The 22,813-nt window shown below is 45.4% G+C and overlaps 1 protein-coding gene and 1 long non-coding RNA gene across 2 annotated transcripts; one reads left to right on the top strand and one right to left on the bottom strand.

Annotated features, from left to right (window-relative positions):
- Positions 1 to 1,427: 1,427 nt before the first annotated feature.
- LOC311163514 (tRNA N(3)-cytidine methyltransferase METTL2-like) lies at positions 1,428 to 17,666 on the bottom strand. Its single transcript, XM_084222425.1, has 9 exons — positions 17,566 to 17,666; positions 15,962 to 16,053; positions 11,850 to 12,211; positions 9,896 to 9,945; positions 9,227 to 9,287; positions 7,939 to 8,078; positions 7,086 to 7,192; positions 6,837 to 6,902; positions 1,428 to 5,521 (listed from the first exon to the last, which is right to left on the bottom strand). The coding sequence occupies exons 1-9, from the start codon at positions 17,652 to 17,654 to the stop codon at positions 5,370 to 5,372; spliced, it is 1,119 nt and encodes a 372-aa protein (XP_084078551.1). The 5' UTR covers positions 17,655 to 17,666; the 3' UTR covers positions 1,428 to 5,369.
- A 41-nt stretch (positions 17,667 to 17,707) lies between these two features.
- LOC311163276 lies at positions 17,708 to 21,918 on the top strand. The gene is made up of 3 exons (XR_014616780.1): positions 17,708 to 17,747; positions 19,566 to 19,708; positions 21,626 to 21,918. It is a non-coding gene; the product is annotated as an uncharacterized lncRNA (long non-coding RNA).
- Positions 21,919 to 22,813: the final 895 nt, after the last annotated feature.

The raw sequence follows: 22,813 nt of genomic DNA, 5'->3' as shown, positions 1-22,813 counted from the left end.
ACATTGACCCTAATTGGGGTAGGAGGAATGCAGTGCCCTAGACCAAGCGCTCACCTTTGGCTTGTCCTTGGCTCTGATAGGCAAACTGCCCAGATTGCCCCATTCATTGCCTCTATACCATCCACACTATGGGAAAGAGATGTTGTGGGACAATTTGGAACAATCGTACAAATAGTCTCAACCTCACCGGAGAACCTTTTTGCATAGGGGCCATTGATCAACCATTCCAAAATCAAATACTGGACATATGTAAACTCACATGGCGGACTGAAGACCCTGTGTGGATCAACCAATGGCCCCTACGAAAGGAATGGCTACTAAATTTAAAACAGCTTGTGGAAGAGCAATTGTCCTTAAGCAATATCTGCCCATCTTCTAGCCCCTGGAATGCCCCTATATTCTGTATACCTAAGCAAAATGGCAAGTGGCAATTATTGGAGAATCTACAGGCAGTAAATGCACTTCTTGAACCCATGGGGGCTCTGCAGCTTGGGCTTCCATCACCCACAATGATGCCCCTCAATTGGCCCTTATTAATTTTAGACCTAAAGACTGTTTTTTCACCATCGCTTTACATCCTGATGATGCACCTTGGTTTGCCTCTTCTGTCCCTACCTTGAATCATGCAGAAACAATGAAGAGATTTCATTGGACCGTGTTGCCAGAAAGCATATGTAACAGTACAACTACATGCCAAAGGGTAGTCAATCTTGCCCTACAGCCTGTCCATCATAAATTTCCTGCTGCAACCATATATATTTTATGGATGAGATTTTACTTGCAGCTCATGCTCAATCCATCTTATGTTCTATCCAGGTAGCTGTCATGCAGGCAATTCAAAATGCAGGACTCATTGTGGCACTTGAAAAGCTGCAACATGAGTCCCCGTGGCATTAACTGGGGTGAAGAATTACTCAACAGACCATCAGCCCTCAGCCTTTACAGCTTTGTGTTAAAGACACCCTCACTTTCAATTAATTACAGAGGCTCCTAGGTTCCTTGAATTGGTTGCATCCTGTTTTGGGTCTAACTACAGAACTTTTACACCCCTTATTTGACTTACTCAGAGGAAACCCCTACCCACATTTGCTTTGACAGCTGACCCCAGAAGCTAAAACTGCCTTTGCAAACAGTGCTCAAGCACTAGAAAACTGACAAAATTGGAGGTGGGATCCTGATTAATCTGTGTACCTTGTTATAATTGCTAGCAAATTTCAACCTTTTATTGCTCTGTTTTAATGGTTTGTTAATGATAAAGACCCTTTACATGTGTTAGAATGGTTATTCTTACCTCACACAGCAACAAAGACTGTGTGGACTGTTAATGATATGTCCTCTAATTTAATTAAGAAATGCAAAGAGCGACTACAAATTCTCAATGGCCAAGATCCACATACTGTTTACATACCTGCAAGTAAAGGCATGGCAAGAAATTTTGCATAATTACTATCAGAAGACACTAACTTTCAAATTGTACTTGCAGATTTTTCTGGACAATTATCTATCCATTATCCCATTGTTTATGGACAGAGATAGGTAACCTCCCCTCGTATGCAAAGCATCACTGCAGCATGACCCCCTGTCAATGGACCAACTGTTTTTACAGACACATCAAGCAAAACCAACGAAACTGCAGTGATTTGGCGTGGAGGTGACTCTGCCCAGTGGCATAAAAGGATATTAATGTTAAAAGATGCTTCTGTATAAATTTTAGAATTGGCTGCTATCTGATATGACTTTCTGTTATTTCCACAGGAACCACTTAACATCACAACTGATTCCTCATATGCTCCCAATGTTGCAATCTATTTAGAATCTTCCTATTTAAAGCATGTTAATAACCATCTTTTGTTTACAGAGTTAAGAACACTGTGGACTTTGATTTTTATGTGCTACATGTTTGCTCCCACAGAGGTTTACCTGGGCCTATTGCAGAAGGTAGTAACTATGCAGATATTACTGTGATGACAGGTGTGGTACCAAATACTTCTACTCAGGCCAAGTTATCTCATGACTTTTTCCACCAGAATGCTCGTTCTCTTCGCAAACAATTTCAATTGACCTCCTCACAGGCTCATGATATGCTGTTGTCTTGTCCCTCCAGTTGTGGGATTGCTCCTGCTCCTTTAGCAGAAGGTATTAACCCCTGAGGTTTAACAGTTGACTCCATTTGACAAACTGGTATTACCCATATCCCAGAGTCTGGTTGTTTGAAATATGTTCATGTTTCTATTGACACCTATTCCCGTTTCCTAATGGCAACTTCTCATAGCGGAGAGAAGGCCTGAGATATCCGGCACTGGTGTACCAGTTTTACCACTCTGGGCCTTCCCAACACCATCAATGGTCCTGCCTACACCTCAGAGTGAGCTGCTAACTTCTTGCAGCAAAGGGGTGTGTTTCAGCATATGGGTGTTCCCCACTCTCCCACAGGGCAAGCTATCACTGAGCATGCCCATAGAACCCTAAAAACCATGCTTGAAAACAAAAAGAGGGGGAGTTGCGTTTCCCTCATGGCAGACTAGCTAAAACCTTGTATGTCCTGAATTTTTTTAAATTGGGATGAGATGGCAGAAACTGCATGTGAGAGACAGTATTCCTTCAACACAAAGACTCATCTAAGACCTCCAGTAATGGTAAAGGACTTTGGTAAAATTAAATTTAATGTCAAATGGTAAATTAACTGGACAGTGGAAAGGACCCCTGGACTTAATGACATGGGGAAGAGGTTATGCCTGTGTCTCCACAGGCCACCAGGTAGAGTGGATTCCATCACGGTATGTGCGACCTCTTGCTGCACCATTCTGATTCCATGTGCATATAGTTACTATGTTATAAGCATGTTACAGTTTTTGAAAAGTTTTTATAGTTATTATGGTTGTCACTGTTATTAATATTTTAGGAGGTGTTTAGGTTTTTTCTAGTAGGTTTTTGTTGCCTAATTAAAAAAAACCAGGCGTGGAGATGTGGGATATGGGGTTACAATTGTTAAAGTTGCTAAGGCTTATGCTCACCAGGCCCTGTGGGAAGGCACAGCAGCAGGCCGGACGGGTGGGAGGCGGTTGAGGGGCGAGAGGCAGGAGAGAGTCACTGAGTGACAGCTGGGAGTGAGGTTGTGATTGGCTGGAGGAACGCGTGGGCAGTGTAGGAGCAGGAAGCTGATTGGGTGACAGGATGTGTGGCCAGCAGCACTGCGGCCGAGCCAGCCAATGGGTGCCCTCTTTCTGTTAAGTTCTGTTAGGCCTGGGCTTGGTTTCAGTTATGTCAGGTGGAGATTAAAGGTATAAAAAGGGGCGATTTCTACCATAAAGCAATCTCCTTTGGATGCATAAGGAGGTACGTGTCACTTTGTTCCCCATTGCTACAGTTTTTGTAAGCATGATTTACATGAATCAAACTAACACTGAAAAGTATGAAACTTACTCTAATATGTCGTACCACACCCTAAAAATAACAGAAGAAAACAAGCTGAGATAAAAGGTATTTGCTGTCAAAGACAGGGAAATCCCTTCTGAAAGCCACAGCGGTGGCTTTCTCTTAAATTAAACAAGAGTGCAAAAATTAAACCTCCTGGAGATTTCAAATTAAAGAAAGTGTCTCATGTGTTTTGGTTTAGCACATCACCATGGCAGGGTAGTTTGTAACCTGGGAGCTGCAGCCAGTAGGAAAAGCAGGTAATTCTTTATAAACCCTGGTCCTGTTAGCTGCTTCTGATCTGCTGCACTCTGAAGGTGCCCTAAAATCAGCATCAGCAGCAAACTTCTGAAAACCTGAACCCTGCCTGAGAGTAATTTTTAGCATCTAAGCTATTATTTGCTGATTCTCTGGGAAGACATCCTTGTGGACAGTGTGGACAGAACAGCATCATTTGCTTTCTCCACACCTTGAATCATCCAGGGAAAGCTGGTACAGAGAGACTCACATAGTCTCAGTTCCTGCGCTCAGATCAATGTATTTTTACTCATGGATTGGCACACCCCTGAATGACTAGGAAATAGCTGCACGAGATAAGCTGGCCAAGGGATTCATATCAGCAAGCAGCTGCACAGAAGAGCAGGTTTACCCTTTGTATGTTTGTTGCTGAGACAAGAGTACACAAGATAGGGATAAGGTCAGAGCTCTCCAGTTTCATGTGGAAATCCAGAGTATGAGCAAGTAGCTATTCACCTTGCTCAGCTGCTTTAAGACCCCATGACCATCTCTTAGGTTAAAACCATAAATAATTTTTAAAATGCAGACCAGTAGCATGACACTTAAATGGCACCCTTCTCAAACCTGTGCTCTTCAACATCCACATTAATGACCTGGATGCAGGACTTGAACAAAAACTTAGGAAGTTGCTGTCTGCACTGAACTGGGAGGAGTGGTTGAGTCTCTCAGGGGCCGAGAGGGCCTCCAGAGAAACCTTGACAAATCAGAGAAATGGGCAATCACCAATTATGGAAAGTTCAACAAAGGAAAGTGCTGGATTCTGCATGTGGGAAGGGGCAAGCCTGGATGTGTGGGTGGACTGGGGAATGAGGCTGAGAGCAGCTGCAGGAAGGGACTCGGGAGTCCTGGTCCATGGCAAGTTGAACATGAGTCAGCAGTGTCCTGGCAGCCAGAAGGACATCTGTGTCCTGGGGCATTAGGTAAAGCATTCCTGGTCAGGCAGGGGATTGTCCTGCTCTGCTTTGGGGCATCCCCACCTCAATTGCTGGGGGCAGTTTTGGGCATCACAATATAAAAAAGACATTAAGCCACTAGAGACCATCCAGAGAAGGGCCATGAGAATGGTGAAGGGCATTGAGGGGAAGATATATGAGGACTGGCTGAGGGCACTTGGTCCGTTCAGCTGGAGAAGAGGAGACTGAGGTCAGAACCTCACTGGGATCTTCAACATCCTCCTAAGGGACAGCAGAGGGGCAGGAACCAATCTCTTCACTCTCCTGACCAGGGATGGGACTCGAGAAAATGGCTACAGCTGTGTCCAGGGAGGGTTAGGCTGGATATCAGGAAAAGGTTCTTCCCACAAAGGGTGGCTGGGCACTGAACTGGTTCCTCAGGGAATGGGTCACTGCTCCAAGGCTTCCAGAACTCAAGGAGTGTTTGGACAACGCTTTCAGGGACAGGGTGGGATTGTTGGGGTGTCCTGTGCAGGGCCAGGATTTGGACTTGATCTTCACAGGTCCTTCCCAACTCAGTATATTCTGTGATTCTATGACATCTAAAATGCTTTCTTCTACTCTCAGGGCATTCATCCTTAGCAAAACTCACTTGAAGTGATGCCAGGCATGGTACAAGGCACTGAGGTCATGGGTGTGCAGAATGGCATCACACACATGTCACCAGAAGGAGATGAAGGGGCTCCAGCCCAAAGTCCACATGCCTCATGGCTGAAGGGTGGTGGGTTTGCAGTACTTGCACTGGATCCACACCCGATACATCGTCATCTGTTTCCCACGGTTCACTTGCAATCGCCGATCAACCAGATTCTGGATTTTTTCCAGCCCAGCTGTAGTGAACAGATGATCTAATTCATCTGGAAGCAAAGAGAAGGAAACTGAGGAGACCATAGCTTTTCTTTAACTGATACCTGCTCACAGGTATCAGTGAGGGCTAAGCTAAGCTGAAAGATGGGCCAGAGGAAACCCACGGTCTCACCCTGGCAGGGAAATGATCAAACAAGACTTAACTACTTTACTAGGGGAGTTTAACATCACAGTGTTTCAAGTTTTCCTTCTAGCAAAGAAGGAAAGAATTATGTGGAGTACATCTAGAACTAGAGACTTGACATAGGAAACAGCAGCAGTTTCAAATAAGCATACTGCTTGTAGTAAGCAATTAAGGAGCATCTTCTGGCAAGCTGGGACAGAGCTATTCCTTCCCCCTTGCCCAGAGGAATTTCAGAGTCCACAAGAGTAAAGAACAGGATCAGACCTATGCTTTTAAATAGTGGCAGTTAGATCTGTGCTGCCTAGGCTGGAGGGGAATGGGATTCATTAAGGTTAAATTTGGGGGGAAAAAAAAAAATCCCTCAACCCCACACCCTGTTGGGGCCCAATTAAAGGACTAAGAGCCCTTGAGGCTTCAACAATTCCACTGGCAGGTGATCCTGACCAAACAAGTTAAGTCTCAGAGTGCCCCAGTCCTGCTGAGCAGCAGAGCTTACTCCCAGAGCACGTGGTTTGTCTGGAGTTTCTGTAGGAAAAGTCTGACAGGTCTCAGCTTGTGCTTCTTTATCAGATGCTTTCCACTGTGAGGTGTTTGCCAAACATGCATTAAACATTAATTTTGTTGTGCCAAAAAAGACTCGTGCAGTGGGGAACAGTTCAGTTGTGCCGCTGCTCTAGAATGACTGTGCTCAGAGACCTGTAGTGGAGGAACTGGAGGTGCAGCTGGTGATAAACTGGGAGAATAACAATTGCTGCTAACACCAAGCAGCAGCAGAACTGGAGGGCCTGCCTCAGCTCCATGCTGAACCACACCCTTTTGATTTCCTTATAGGAGAGCAGGAAAATTAAGGGAAGGTCTGCTAAGTGGTATCTATCTCTCTCCATCATCTGCAGCCAATATACAAGGATAGCTCCTCCAATCCCACCCCTCCGAGGGTAGCAAACACAGCAGTCTTCCTCTTAAAGGATTTTCTACTTAGGAAGTTGACTATGTCATGCTTGCACCAGAAGCTGCCAAGCCCAGGTCACTGTTTAATTGGGAGATACTTAACATTTCACAGTGCTCCAAGAAAGAGGCTGAAAAGATCTAGTGGCCAATCTGGAGGGCACACGGACAAGAAGTAGTGAAGAGAGTCAGAGGGATGTTTTTTGATGGTCAGAGGCATGTTTCTGGCCTCCTACCTTGTGTGAAGAAGTAGACTCTGGTGCCATCACCTCTTACATAGAAGTTATCAGACAGACATTGACCTAAGAGAAGACAGATATGAACAGTTACCAGCGATCACTTAAAAATCAACAACTGCCATCCAACAACAGGCCCTTCTCCAGCATTACGGAATTAATGAGCTGCCTCCAAACAGGGCAGACACAGCTCCAGAGAAGCAGAATCTACTAGCGATGGGGCAAGAATTCCCAGGGGAAAGGAAATACCTTTCTTAAACCGAAGCTGGGCGAGATCATAACGGCCATAATCGCGCAACAAGATCATTCCCCCTGGTTTCAGAAGGCGACTCAGTCTGGTCACAATGCACTGCATTCTGAGAGAAGAACAAACCAGGAGCACTCAACAAGCTGCAAAATCATGTTTGTTTCCTTCCAAAAAGACGGAATAAAGTTCTTTATGTTTCAACTTCGTGTAAGGAGCTACCCAAAGCCAGCAGCATTCTGAGCTCTCCCAGAGTCAGGTGGGTTCATTTTATTTGGCCTCTATTTTTTGACATTGCCTGATTTTGCTTTTTTTCCTACAAGGATAACATCCTGCCACAGCAGGGATTAACTGCTCTCTCTTACGGGTTACAAAAGGATCTCCACTGGTTTCTGCAAAACAAGTAGTAAGCGAACTTGAAGTGTTGTGAAGTAAAACTAAAGGGAACAAAAAAAGAGACTAGTGTAGGTTGTAACAATTATCACACTAAGACTACAGCACTTTCCTTACATTTTTTCTGAACCTGAACCCTTCTTTCTTGCTGCCTCCCATGTTAGAAATTAATCTACCCTCTGAGCCTGAAAATCCAGCAGAATACTTTCCAAAGTGAGTGCTCAGTGTGGCTAGGGCTCAGAACAGTGACCCCAGCAATGATCACCTGCAGCCACTTAAAATCACCCTGTCCTCTGTCAGAATTGGTTACAACACCAACTGCCTGCAAATTTTGTTTTATGAGGCTTCATGGAAAACTGGACCACAAACAGAACAAACTTTAATTTTCCTTGATAGGAGATTATTAAAGAACTCCAGTCATAGAAGAATTATCTTCTGCAATCAGAAGGAATTATTAAAACTTACTTCTCTGGGAGAATTGCTGAGAGGACAAAGATAAGAATAACAATGTCAAGACTCTCCTCTGGCATTGGGAAAGGACTTTGGTCATTGCACAGGTCATGGACAAATGCAAAGCAGCGAGAAGAATCATATTCTGCATTGTTCTGTATTTGAGGGAGAGAAATTAAGAACATTAGTAGCAGACTCCGATCCCAGTATTAGCTGGACTATATGGATTATTAGTATTATATGGAGTATTTTAACTTTCACATTATCAAGAGGTGTGTCCAGAGATATGTTTCAGACTCACTGGACTTTTGAGTCAGGAATGTTCCTTGGTCAGGCAAGGAACAGGGGTGAAATGTGAAAAAATATTTACACACAGGAGATTTACAAAGAGCTTTGGTCTTCTTCCAGTCAATCAGCACTGAAAAAAACCGCACCAGGGTTTATAACAATTTTAAGGTCAGAATTTCCACTAACAGTGGCAAGAAATGAGAGATTTATACTGATAAATTGGAAACCTTTACATAAGTGAGAGTGTCAGGGCACATCTCTGCATCATTGAAATCAATATTCATTTCATCTACAAGCAGATATTCCCTATACCCCAAAAATAAAACTTCATTGCTTAAAGTTACAGTTTTAAAAATCAGATTTAGCTGCTGCTACAGATTGCAGAAGCCTCTATGAACAGTGCTTGTGTCACATCCAGAAGATGAAATGGATGCTGACTGTGGTGCTATGCTCCCCTGTCATCTCAGGAAGTGACTGATTGCATTTGATATTTCATATATTCTTAGTACTCCCTTGACCAGAAATTTATGAGTGGTATTTGTCCTTTGACTAAACCCCAACCTCTTGCACCACAAACATGATCCCTCCTCAGGTGCTAGAGCAGAAGCAATCAGACCATGTTCACAGAACTGTGGTGACAGTAACACACACAAACCAAAACCACTTAAAGTTCCTATTAAAAAACAGCCTGAATGTTTTCAAGGTTTGAGTTTGTTTTCAAGTTACTTAGCCAGAAGAACACTGTATTGAGAAAAGTACTGCCAACCACAGGGGAAGAAAATCTGACTTGTTTGCTGCCATTGTAACATTTTGAGAACTTTTACTTCCCTAATTTTTACAATCTGTGATGGCTTATTTTCCAGATTTCCCAGTGCAAGGGTCAGCACCAGGGCTGGCTAAAACCAGAAAGCTGCCAGCACAGCCAGAGAGTCACTGGCAGCTGGTATAGATTTGTGTTAATGGGCAACTGGCCCCGGATACTTCCCACATTTTCATAAGTCATCACTGAGATTACCTGGACAAGATCCACAGCTGCTGTAGAAAAATCACAGCAATAAACGAACAAGCCTGGGTCACTGCAATAAATCAAAGAAACTCATCATTTATACTGAGGAATTAAGGAGTGTTTCAAATGCACAAAGCCCAGAAATCCTAGGCTTTAGTTTTTGTGCAAAATCTGGTGAATTCCATAACTTCTTTATGCCCATTATTTTCATATGGAACCGACTGCTTCCTTTTTATTTTGGATCTAAAACCAAGGGCTTCCAAGCTCAAAACACAGTAACATGAAGCTGGAGATGGCAAAGATACCATTAGGCTCTTCTCTGAGATTGTCATGGAACATTTTTCCAATTGTTTTTCAGAGGCTGGTATCTCATGCAGGTAAAAGCCTACTGAGAATTACTTCACAGAATCCCAGAATAGTGTGGGCTTGGAGGAATGTTAAAAGATCATCCAGTCCCACCCCTGCAATGGGCAGGGACACCTTCCACTAAACCAAAGTGTTCCAAGCCCTGTCCAACCTGGCCTTGGACACTTCTAGGAATGTGGCAGCCACAGCTTTTCTGGGCAACCCATGCCAGGGCCTCCCCACCCTCAAAGGGAACGATTCCTTCCTAATATTCCATTTATCTCTGCCCTCTGGCAGTGGGAAGCCATTTCCTCTTGTCTTGTCTCTACTTACTTGTTGGTTTGTAAAATTGGGAAGACTGTATTCCCAGCCCCACAGCCAACCTGCATAAACAGAGCAGATGTATACAGTGAAATAATTTCTTCAGCATGTACATGCAGATAATTTTCAATCATCTCTCTACAGCCATGTAACAAAGAGCTACACACGAGGAAAGCTGAGAATGGCAGTGACCATTCTTAAGTGTCCATGCAAGATCCAAATGTGTTAAGCTCTGAGGAACAGGATTACATGCGTGGGAAACCACTAAGCAAGCTCTTGTCAAAATCTTAATCACAAGCTATACGTTGTTACTCTTTTGAAAGCTGTTTTTGCTGGAATCCCAAGCATAGCAACCAGTATGAATCACTGAAGCACTGGCAAAAGCCGTGGATGAGTTACATTCACTTCCATAGAAAATCAGAGCAATGGAGAAGTTAGGTTTGCTTTACTCTAATTACTCCTTCTGCTTGTTCTCATTTGAAGAGATGATGGCTCACACAACTGGGTGTAGGGAATTTGCCTCTGAATGTTTAAAGAATCAGTAAAATTGAAACAGACTGAGCAGAAAACACCACAGAGGGTTTGCAGTGACAAATGTTAAAGAGCTCAGGTGAGATAGGAAACGCATGTTGAGAACACCGTAGTGTGAGGAAACCTTAAAAGTGTCAAATTAAAAAATCAGAACAGTTCATACTAACTCTCCCTAGAAGGGCAGGACTTTCATATAATACTAAGTATTAAATAAATCCAGTAACATCTACAGTGAACAACTAGAGGTGACAGAGCAATAGATCACAACCAGCTGTAAGCTGTCCAATACTTAAAATTGCCACAAACTTCTCTGGGACAAAGCCTGTATCAGTTTGGGATTCCCTGTTATCACAAGGGCCCTAAGGAACAAACCCAAGAGCATCTTTACATTCTTGGCTTCATTGCTTTGTTTCCCACCTCCCAAGGCAAACAGGAGTCAGCACAAATATGCAGAAGATAATGACAAGGTGTCCTAGGGTGACTATATGACGCTTGTATCCCCGTTTGTCAGTTCTGTTTATGCTGGATGTTAAGTTCTGCATCTTTAAGACTGGTTCCAAGAGCAAAGGGGGAAAGAAGAAGTGTGCAGTTTGTCTGCAGAAACTGTACTTGCTCCCCCCAGTCTGTATTCCTTCTCATGGATTGTGTTGTCTGCAAGACAGGCAGTGGGAGAGAACCCTCCTTTACTTTTAGTTATTAGCTAGCTGAGGTAGCGAAGTTCCCTGGACTGTGGTTTTTCTTTTCCTTGGAACTGATCGACCCTGCTCTGGGCTAAAACCCCAGAAGAACACTGGGAGCACACATCTGTGGCCCACCAGGGCCCAGGATGCAGCATTCCAGCACTGAGGGACTGATAACAGACTGAGTGAGCCAACCTACACGCCATGACAGGGGCTTTCTGAAGGTGCCATCTCTTCCAAACAGCAAGAGGTTTTATGGTTTAATATTATTAATTTTTTATGCCTATGAATACTTGGCTTGTTAAATAAGCAGTTTTTTTCCCCTTTTCTCCTAGGAAATATTTTCCTGAACCAGTTAGTGGAGGGGCCACTTGAATCTGTTTTCTAGAGAAACCGCTTTGTAAGTTTTCTCCTAAATTTGCCTGAATCAGGACACAAGGGAAAGCTTTATACAGAGTAGAAGAATCAGCTTCTTCAAAAGATTACTTTTAAATGCTTGTTTGAACATGTGATAGCAACTGTTTGGCTTTTAAACTTGTAAACTTATGGTTCTTGTGCTCTGCTAACTCAGAGTCTGAACCAAAAGAATCCCAACAGATTTAGTTCAGTTCTAAACCGCCCTCTAATTTTTGCATTTTACTGACTGAAAGTAATCATCCATTCCCTTTCTGTTTGGCAGTGACACACATTTTTATGTCCCAGTCGCACTGACACAAGGGAGGCTTTGATGTGTGACTTTGATTTACAGCTCTTACCTCTAATATACGGTAAGATGCAGCTGATCCTGGGTAGTGCCCATCACGCTGACTCAGCTCACTGTCTTTCTGTGCAGCCAACTCCTCCATGTAGCCTCCAGGTGGGCTTTTCATCAGGTTTACCTGTCTCTCTGTCCTGGTTTCCAATGAGCAATGGCAATTTTCACAGCTTCCCAGCCCTTCCTTTTTGGATTCTTCCCTGTCACTAAATCCATGCACAGAATCTCCATTTTGGCTTGAGTTCCTGTGAGGTGCCAGCTCAGGAAATTCAGTGAACAGCCAGTGCCTGTCCTTGAAGAAGCCATTTTCATGGATTTTATAGAAGTCATCCCAGTATTTCTTAGCATTCACCTCATATTCCTCTGTGAACACAAGCAAAAACATCACCTGGCATCAAGGTCTCAGGGTTTAATTAGTTCAGAGAGTGAGGGATCACTGCAGGTACCTATGCACCAACCTGCTGTAATAAGTGACATTATTGACTGAAAATCACCTTTATTTAAATTTGCAATCCCACACCAACATTCAGCCTATGTCCTCACAGTCACTTTGTTAGGACTTAAAAAGGGAAAAGAGAGAATGTCTCTTGGTAGGATTTAAAGGAAGCTGGCAATAGAAAAAGTCTCTTTGAAGGAGACTGGATTAAAGAAATCCAGGTTTTACTTCCATCTCTAACACTGACTTGTTCAGCTTACTGGAACAATTACTTTGGAGCCTGGTGAGGTTAAGCGTAAAGCACAACTCGTAAGGAATTTTCTGAGAGCTGCCTGGAGCTGAAAGCTCCTGTCCAACACACTGCTCTTATTTTCAGGTGGAGAAACCAAAAAATGAGTCAGCTCTCCAGGCCTGGCAGGAAGCTCAGTTAGAATTTATGCAATCCTGCAGGTAACAGGACAGCATGTTTTTCACATTTTGCTGGAGTCCAGTCCAGATAACTTTGCTTTCCAAAGTTCTGTGCAAGTCAGAGCATCACACATTTATGAACTACAACAAATAAGGGGAATCAACAGTGACCACTGCATTAAAGTACCAGTGGAGAGCTAAGGTGGACAGGCTAAAGATGAACAGAATTAATTTGAGCAGCAGCCCTTTCACATCAAATGGTTCATTTCAGGAGCAAGAGGAGTATTACAAGGAGCTGGAATAGCTCTTAAAAAGCCATGATCAAGTGAAATTTGAGTCACCTGCAAACTTATTTCCACACACTTTCACAGATTTCAGATCAAGTACAGTCTGGGGGAACTATTTCTTCCATGGGAAGCTACAAATCCAAGTGACTTTCCATGACTTCATCAATGTGATGAGTTCTTTGTCCTGGGAATTAACGCCTGGTTATAGCATCCCGTGCTTGAAATCACCTCCAGACATTAATATCTGTGGCCAGAAATCGCAATTGCATGCCAATAACAAGTAACTCCTCAACTGTCTTTGGATGGCAACAAGTGCATTACTGAATAAAAATGATTGGAGGGCATTATTATCTGAACTGCTGTTTATTTCTTTGTCTTCCTGAAGAACATAAAACTGTTTCAAAGTGAGATGGTAAAGTGAACCTAGAACACCTGGAAAAATATGTAGCCTCAGCCAAATACAGACAAAAACGGCTTTAACAAAGAAGCGCTAATCAGTCATATGTCTATTTTTAGTAGGATATATCCCTGCAGCCCAAAGAACTATATAAAAAATAATCTCTTTACCTCAACTACACGAACTTTCTCCTTTTAAGAAGCCTGGTTCTTAAACATCAAGCTGAAGGAAACTTTAATGTCTGGTATTAGACACAAGCACTAAGTTTGTGCCATGATCTCACTGTAGTTCACAGTGAGCAGGGCCAGGTTCACCATTTGCATGGAAGAAGTCAGTGACTGCTGATGCTGGAAGAAGTGCTATTGATCCAAACCCTTGCACACTCTACCCAAAACTGTCTTTCTCCCATGTACTAGCAGGAATATGCAAGGCTTCTGAGGCTGAAGCTCTCTTTTACCTCACAGAAATACAGATCCTGATTCCTGCTCATCTCCAACAATCCCATGACAGCCTGACTGCTGTGGAATGCTTACCTGAGACACTGGACAAAATTCCAGCCCAGCCATTTTGGATTGCCCATATTTTTGCCACATTACACTGGTGAAGAAGACATTGTACTCTTCCTTTGTTACATTAGTGCATAATTCTGTTGGATGCTATTGAAGAGCTGTCATACTCCAAACCACATGTGGGGAAGCTTTATTTAAAGCTCATTTACCTTGGAGCCTGCTGTTTTCAAAGCCCTGAACAAAGCCCTGAATAAAGGATCAGTAACAATGTAAATATAAAAAAATCAAGGGCCAACTGACAAAGATCATACAAGAAACAGATTTAAGCAAACATATGACCATGTTAATTTTTCAGGAAGGCTTCCTGCCAGAAAAGTTCACATCATACTTGTTTCAGGCCCTTTTTGGGGTATTAGCTCACAGTGCCATCAGTGTGCAACCAGATTCCTCCAGAGACTTTCCTGATACGGACTCCTGACTTCCTGCTCACCTTTGTAAGCACACCCCCAAAGCCAAGCCCATGCTCACCCCTTCACTCTGCAAAAGAAGAGCAAACAGAAGTAACTGTTCAGAAAGACCAGAAGAGAATCAGGGACCTCCTGAATTGCAAGGGGGCTAATTATGGAGCCTCAAAAGGAAACCAAGAAACTTGGATATCTTTCTTTTCCCAGCCAGGAGACACATCTTCCACATACCCACAGAGCTTCCCTCCTTCAGAACAAATCCTGACATCTCCAAGCAGTCCACAGAATAATACAGCCATAATGACCAATATTCTGCCTTTGTTCTCCTCCTTGGATATCCTGATTCTCAAACTACTAGACCCTTCAGGCACATTTTCCCTGGGCTGCTTTCCCTACTTTCCAGCCATCCCATTGTCTCCACACGCTTCCCAGTGAATAGCAACCATCAACATTTGACTGGCCTCCATTGTTCAGTCTGGGAAATACATCATGGAGCTCTGACAAATGGCTCCAACAGCAAATTGCTCCACAATTTCCTAGTTGTATATAGGTTCTCAAAGCATGACAGACAGCACCCTTTAATGCTAACCAGATTTTAAAATGAGCTCAATACAATGGGTATCACAATGGAAAACTGCTGGATACCTCTAGGAGTCCAAGAAATTAGGAGGGTTACTCTTTGGTGTAATTATATTTGCTATTGTGAACACAACTGGAAGCTATATGGAAGTGTCTCAATAGTTCCAGTGGTGCTCAGCATCATCTTATGGGTGACACGCTTGAATTAATTTGAACAAAAGGAGCAGATACGCCGTAGAGCTCACCAAGGTATAACAAGATCATCATCAGATAAGTTTCTTATCACACCAAAGAACCATTTCACCAACATTTGAGGGACTAGATGATCTCTACCAGGTGTGGAGAAAATGCATTATTAACCATCTCAGAATGGCTTCAACCATGACAACCAAAGACCTGAGTACTTTGAGTTTGATTCAGAGACAAGTAAGCTCTGCATTTTGGATTGATAAATATCCTTTAAATCATACAAAATAAAAACTTTGGAATCCCTTTGCTGTCAATCTGAGGACAAACAATCAAGATAAAATAATTTTTCTTTCTCTGATTAAATTGTTCTCATGAAGTTTGTTTGCTTTGTAGAGATATGGACACTACTTTCTCAGACCCTTTAAAGAGAAAATCAGCTTGGATCAGGGCTCACTCCACAGCAAGTCAGCAAAAACTACTTACTAGCAGTTAAGCTTTAAAGAGCAAAAATAAGCAGAGGCAACAACTCTACGCTCAAAGAGGTTTGTTGAAAACGAACATTAACAAGTATTTAACATACGCAACATGACAGTGAAGCTCAACCCAATCTGACTCCTCCCAACCAGCAGGAGTCTCTAGTGAAGGTGGAAGAGTCACAGAGATATAAATTAAGAACAGAAAGGTTCCTCCTCCTCAATTTCCCATTATCACAGCTGTGTTAATGCCTTCTGAGTGACTGGGAGAGGGGGAAGAGAGGAACTGATGATGTTGTGATGTGGCTCTGGCCAGACTGTTCCATTCCTGGCACAAAGCCGACTCGCATGAGGACACTCTCCAAAAGTACCTTGTTTATCTTGTGGCAATAGTTGTGAGCTGTTTTCTTGAACTTTACTCCTGGCACTGGCTTCCTGCTCTTCTGACCATTCCACATTATCCCTGTTGTGAAAAATAAGATTAACTAGAGCTAAGCATGGTAGGAAGGAGAAAGGTCTGGAGAGCCCTCCAAATGGAGAGGGCTGTAGATGTGATCCCCAGTTCCAGCCCAGCACCAGCACAACAGCCTAGTCAGCATGTGCAGGTCCTAGTTCTGAAGGAACTCATGGAATTGCAAATAGAAGGGATCCTAAATCTGTCCCATTTTGGATGCTCAGTCAAATTTAAAGGGAAGAGATTCTTACTAAAACCATGAAGGCACTCAGCACAAAACTACATAGTCTTTCTCAAGTTAAAACAAAAAAGGCAGTTGGGTTATTTGGAAGGCAACTGTTAAATGAAATCAAATTATGAGAAAATTACAGGAAGCTTTAAAGCATTAAGAATTATTAATAACTTCAATGCACATACACAGCAAGGCAGTCATTAAAGTGATTCACTTAGCCTTTTTTCATTAAAACAAGTCAATGAAAAGCAGAGTACAAGGCTCAAGAAGCAGTTCTTGTCTCAAAAGGAATCAGTCTTCTGATTTTAACTCACAAAACAAAGGCTTAAATATTTAAGTCTGTGAAAAAACAGATTACTAAGAATTTCCACAGGAAAACTAAGGATACGCTTTTGTAACATACCTTTTGTATAGAACAGTCTCAAAAGGAATGACAGAAGGAATGTGTCAACATATATTACTTAATTACAAATTAAACACACCCGATGCTTAACATAGTATAGCAGCCAGAGACCAAAAGTGGATCTATTTACCCCAAAAATGCAAAATACCTTAAGTTCCCACCAAATTAGAGAATTTAGATGTTTAAAACATGACTTAAAACAACTTCTGCATCCACATAAAGAACTCCTGTTCCAAGCACACACTTGGCACAACCTTACTGAAGGAATGTCAGGTTATGGATTTCTGACAGAAGATAATTTATCTTTATTAACCACAGCAATAAAACAATTGCTACAACCACAGGAGCCTGAGGAATGCTACTGCTTCAGGAGGGGTTGAGAATGGCTCAGAATTCCCTGTTGATCAGTGCTGAAGATTCAGGACACTCTGGGGATCAGGAGCCCCCAGAGAATCAGTCCCCAAGGCCCATAACCCCGCAGGGAGCAGTTCCAAGTGCTCAGGACCCCCGGGGGCAAGCACCGGCCACATAGGGCAGTGCCCTGCCCGGGGAAGCCGGTCCCCGCCCGGCCTGCAGTCGCTGTCCGGCCGCCAGCCCTACACCCACCGCTCCCTCAGCCTGCTCCATGCCCTGAGGGTGTCCCTCGAGGCGCGCCCGGAGAAGAGGGCGGTCACCGCGGTCAGGGCCCCGTGAGACGGAGCGGGCACGGTGAGACTGGCCCATTACACAGCGCTTGGCCACAGACACCGCAAATCGGAGAAAGATCGGTGAGCCCGCCCCGGCCACCCCAACCCCACCGCCGGGCGCGAGGCAGCACCACAGGGCAGCAGAACCCCGGGCGGCTCACGGGGGTCTAGAGCGAGCAGCGGCGGCAGCCCTCACGCACCAGGCGTTGTGCTGGAAAAGCCGGGCGGGGTCGGTGAGGAGCCGTCTCCCGAAAGGCCTCCGCTCCCCCGCCTCGCTGGGCGCCGCCATGACGGGCCGGCGACCGCCGGAAGCGGAAGCAGCGCCGCGCTGTCCGACCCGAAGGAGGACTGCGGGCGGCGGTCACGTGGGACGGGCGGTCAGGTGAGGCGGTTCGGCCGGACAGTGTGGGGCAAGGGTCCCGCAAATGTCTTTTTTGGAGTTTATCTCGCATTGCAGGGAGTTCCGGAACGGGACTGCAAGGGACCACAGGGCTTCCTCTGCTCCAGCCTTCTTGCTCCAGTAGGGTCATTCCAGAGTACATGGCACAGAATCCCAGAATGGTTTGGGTGGGAAGGACCTTAGAGACCACCCAGTGCCACCCTGCCATGGCAGGGACACCTTCCACTGTCCCAGGGTGCTCCAAGTTCTGCCCAAACTGGCCTTGGACACTTTCAGGGATCCAGGGGCAGACACAGCTGCTCTGGACAGCCTGTGCCAGGGCCTCCCCACCCTCACAGGGAGGAATTTCCTCTTAGCATCCCAGCTACCCCTACTCTATCAAATTGAGCTTATTCCCCCTTGTCCTCTTACAACGAGGTGTAATGGGTTCAAATTCAAAGGATTTGAATGGATTGCCCAGGACTGCCTCCAGACAGTTCTGGAGTATCTCCAACAATGAAAGCTTGACATCTCTGGGCAATCTCTTCCAGTGCTTGGTCACTGCACAATGATGAAGTTCTTTCATACATTCAGGTGGAACTTCCTGGGGATCAGTTTGTGCCTGTTGCGTCATGTCCTATTGCTCAGCACCTCTGAGCAGAGTCCAGCTCCATCTTCTTGACACCCTTTTAGATATTTATTTATTTGGTCTTCTGGGAAGAGGAAGGGAAGTTGAAGGAGGAAGGACAGAAGCTGAGGAGGCCACCAGGATGATCAGAAGAATAGAACACCTCTTGTACAAGGAAAGACAGAGTTGAGATTGTTCAGCATGGAGATGAGAAGCTCTGGGGTGACCTGACTGTGGCCCTTTCCTGTACCTGAGAGGTCTCCAAAAAAGATGGAGAGAGACTATTTACAAGTGCCTGGAGTGATAGGACAAGGGGGAATGGCTTCACACTGACGGGGGGCAGGGTTACATGGGATATTGTAAGAAATTCTTTCCTGGGAGGGTGGGCAGGCCCTGGCACAGGGTGCCCAGAGCAGCTGTGTCTGCCCCTGGATCCCTGGCAGTGTCCAAGACCAGGCTGGATGGGGCATGGAGCACCCTGGGATAGTGGAAGGTGTCTTTGCCATGGCAGGGGTGGCACTGGATGGGCTTTAAAGTCCCCTACAACCATTTTTTGATTCTGTAATTTTGTTCATAGCATGCAAATGGAGGCACAGGGTGACTTTCCAAATTTTGTGGGCCATCTTTCTGCAACACTTGAAGGAGTCTCCATCCATCCACACTGGCTGGTGGCATCCCTGAGCTCCTGTGGGTGGCAAGCAGAAGACAAAAGTGAGAGACATTGGCTTGTGAAACAGCTCAGCCCCACGTAGCACCAGCTGCTGCACCCATGGCTTTGGAGGGACCTGGTACCTGGGGAGTTTAAACTGCACAGGGGTGTGACATGCCCGTGGTGGCACTTCCAGCAGTGCCTTTGCAGAGCAGATGGCAGCCATGCAGATGTTTCTGGATGTGCAACCAGAGAAAAAGCTTTTCTGGAAATCTCATCTTGGGGCCCCGGTGTTTTGTGTAAGTTGTTATATAAGGCACAAATACCCGAGTAGACAGGGGCACTCCCCTCTCTGGCCCACAGAGGCAACTCCCCTGATAATCTGAAACAATTCTTCTGGTGCAGAGTTGCCAACTCCACCCTTTTCCCAAGTACTTTGAGGTGGAGGATTCCTCTGGTAATTGTAGCTGCCCAAGGAATTTTTCCTGTGGGCTGAAGAGAAGAGTGGTTAGAGCTGTGACTGAGCCTTGTCCTGCTTTCACAGAGCTCAAAGGGAGCAGAGATCCCAGCAGCCTTGAGAAGATCTGGACGAGTTATGCCATGGGGATCCATCCCTATTTTTCACACTGCTGGTTAGGTATCTGGCAGGGAGGACAATTCCCTGCAGTTTATCATTAGCCAGAAAAGGTAAGGTTCACTCTTTCTATGTTCCATCTGGTAAGGGAAGAGCTAGGCCTCTGCTCTTGTAGCCAGGAACATCTGAAACAAACTGGGAAAAGGAAAAAAGTGAGTCTGGACTAAATCCAGGGGCAGAAATCCCCATCATAGCATGATGCCTCTGTGGCACCTGGAGGTACAAAAATAAGGTATTAGACTCTGCTGAGACAGGGGAGGATGACTTTACTGCTGGAGGAGCCATCAGTCCCTCATCACCAGAGACTTGCTTCCATATGTGGTTGAGAACCACTGCAATATTTTAAGGGAATCAATGGCTTCATGTTAACATCACATCCCTGTCATCTGACAAGCACCAGTACAGGCATGCAGGAGGCTTTTAACTAATCTTTTGGTTTCCAAAGATTTCTAGGTTTCCTCCAAGGTAAAAAATCGTAGATACCTAGCCTTACCTTCCTCTGTCCTGAGGCTTCCAGCTTTCCTGGCTGGTCAGGTGAACCCTGCTGGCTGTGGAGCCCAGGATGGAGTTGGGGTCCTGGGTGTCACCCTTGTGCCCAGGCAATGTTTGAGTGGAGCAGGGAGTGGTACCAGCCCTCCAGGGAGATTTCAGGCTTTGGGAGTGACACCAAAAGGGCAGCTGGAGAGACTCTATCCACAGAATCCAGACTTGACACCTCCCATGGCTCTGGGGTCAAGTGAGTCTCCTCTGTGACCAGGTCAAAGCCCAGATTATCCACAATGGTTGTGCTCTCTGTAACAAGAAAGTGTTGGAAAACTACCCTGCCTGCTGGCAGCCAGCACAGAGAGACTTGCCAAAAAGGGGTTATTAACAATAATAATAGTGTCTCCTTTGCCTTTCACCCACTCCTTCCATCTCAGGATCTGAAGAAATGTAGCCACAATAATGCAATGAAACTCCCTCCCTCCCAGCAGGGTTGGATGCTGAGGCCAAGGAAGATTAATTTACCTTTCCATGGCCACTCATAACCCATCACTTCCTTTAGTGCTCCACCAAGCATAGACACAGCCCTTCCTCCTATGCCCTGCTGCGGGGTGGCACTGCTGAGATACACTGAGTTCACACTGTGCCTCTCTGCCATATAATGCAAAGCAAAAATTCAACCCAAGATGAAGGGGAGTGTAGAAACAGAGAAAATTTAAGCTGTGCTGAGTGCATGGTGTGTCCCATGCCAGAGTGACCCAAAGAGAGTTGCAGAGACCCAGCAGCCTGCCTGTGTTTCTGTTGCTGAGTAGCTGAAGGAGAAGCCAGGTAGGAGCAGAGAGCAAGGAGGAGAATGCCAGTCTCCTCCTGTGGTGTGTCCTGGGCTTCCTGCAGCTCCTCGCTGGCTAAGGGGATAGCTGGAATCTACATTGTGGATGTCAGCCATGTCCCCAGGACTGTGGGGGAAGGTGGAGTTAGTCACTGGGGAGATATCATAGAGTCATGGAATGGTTGGGGTTGGAAGGGATCCTAAAGACCATCTCATTCCACCCACTGCCATGGGCAGGGACATCTTCCACTGTCCCAGGTTGCTCCAAGCCCTGCTCAACCTGGCCATGATCCCTTCCAGGGATGGGGCAGCCACAGCTGCTCTGGGCACCCTGTGCCAGGGCCTCCCCACCCTCACAAGGAGGAATTTCTTCCCAATATCCCATCTAACCCTGTCCTCTGGCAGTGGGAAGCCATTCTCCCTTGTCCTGTGACTCTAGGCCCTTGTAAAAAAGTCTCCATCTTTCCTGTCAGCTTCTTCAGGTAGTGCAAGGTCACAGTGAAGTCACTCCAAAACTTTGTTTCTCCAGGCTGAACAATCCCAATTCTCTCAAAAAATATGTTTGGGGAAGGGGAGGCCAAAATACAACAACTGCAATTATTCTGTGATTTTGTGCCAAGGAAAATGCAACATTTTGGCTTTTTGTTTTTAATTTCAGCTCTTTCTTCTTCTCCAAATCTTAAGTTTTTTGCCCAGCAGATGCTCCAGATCCTGAACTATCCTGAAGTGCCGATGTACTCACCATCTACAGTCCTGTTCTTCAGTACCTCCTGGAGACTCTGTTCTGTAAAATGGATTTCCATTGAGACTGTTGGGACTTCAGCACTCCAACATTGACCTGCTTCCCTAGAATTAATGGGGAGATGTGTTTCATTTCAGAAAATTCCCTAGACATGTAGAAAACCACTTTCTGGGTTGTGAATCAGAAAAAATGCACCTTTTATCATCTTCTGTCAGTATTGGAAGTGCTTTGCTTATTTTTGGGGTTTATTAACAGATAACAGTTTACAAAAGGAGTTGATGGGATCCAAGGAAAGAGCACTTCAGCGCTTCCAGGCAGTAAAAAGAATTCTGGCCTTAAGTGGTAGGAGCTATGTCAGTGGGATGGGTTTCAGGGTGTCCCCACTCCCTGGAAACCTCCGTGGGGCAAATGTCCCTCTCCAGCGTGGGAGATGATCACTCAGCAGCCCAGCAGGTGGAAGGCTTGGGCCGAACACGTACAGACACCACCACCTAGTGGTGCCGGGCTCCAACAGCCTCCATGCAACCCGGAATTGGCACGTCCCGCACAGTTGGACCTACTACCGCTCCCAAATGGCTTCTCCCAGGGAGCTGAAAGCAACCACAAAGTCCACGCCCTGCCCCAGGCGGGACCTCCGGCTGCTCCCTCTCCTCTACTCCGGCCGGCACAGCGACATTGGCTTGATTTTGGGGTGAAAAGTTACTCCTGACTCCCAACACCTGTTCCGTGTGGTCATGGGCTTGATCCTGCAAATAACCATACCCCCTGGCATCAAGGGCAGTGAACTGGCATAAACTGGGGTCTTGCCTCATCCCACAGCTCCATGGGAAATGGAAGTCTCCTGCCTGAATAGCATATATGGAATCATTGGAGTTTCTCCAGTGGAAGCAGCCCCAGGCAGCCTGAGGGGAGCTCATCCTGCTTCTTCATGTTGCAGCCAGGCTCTGCCTTTGCCTTTGCCTGAGCCCACTGGCAGACAAAATGCTCAGCCTGGGGCCAAACGAAGCTGGGCCTAACTCCACTCAAGCCCAATTCCACTTGGGTGCTGGAATCACCCACTAAGCCCCTACCTGGCGCAGCGGGGAACACTGAACACTGCCCAAG

This window comes from Fringilla coelebs, assembly GCF_963513975.1.
Source record: "Fringilla coelebs genome assembly, chromosome: 27".
Lineage (NCBI taxonomy): Eukaryota > Metazoa > Chordata > Aves > Passeriformes > Fringillidae > Fringilla > Fringilla coelebs.
Note: the sequence above shows the minus strand (reverse complement) of the source record. Positions and strands in the feature narration are given on the sequence as shown.

Excerpts from the sequence above, each read along its gene's own strand:
- LOC311163514 (XM_084222425.1), bottom strand. The coding sequence starts at position 17,654 with ATGGCGGCGCCCAGCGAGGCGGGGGAGCGGAGGCCTTTCGGGAGACGG. Across the intron at positions 7,193-7,938 it reads TCAGCAATTCTCCCAGAGAA|AATGCAGTGCATTGTGACCA; the intron begins GTAAGTTTTAAT and ends TTCTTCTCTCAG. Across the intron at positions 6,903-7,085 it reads CCAGCTTCGGTTTAAGAAAG|GTCAATGTCTGTCTGATAAC; the intron begins GTATTTCCTTTC and ends GTCTTCTCTTAG.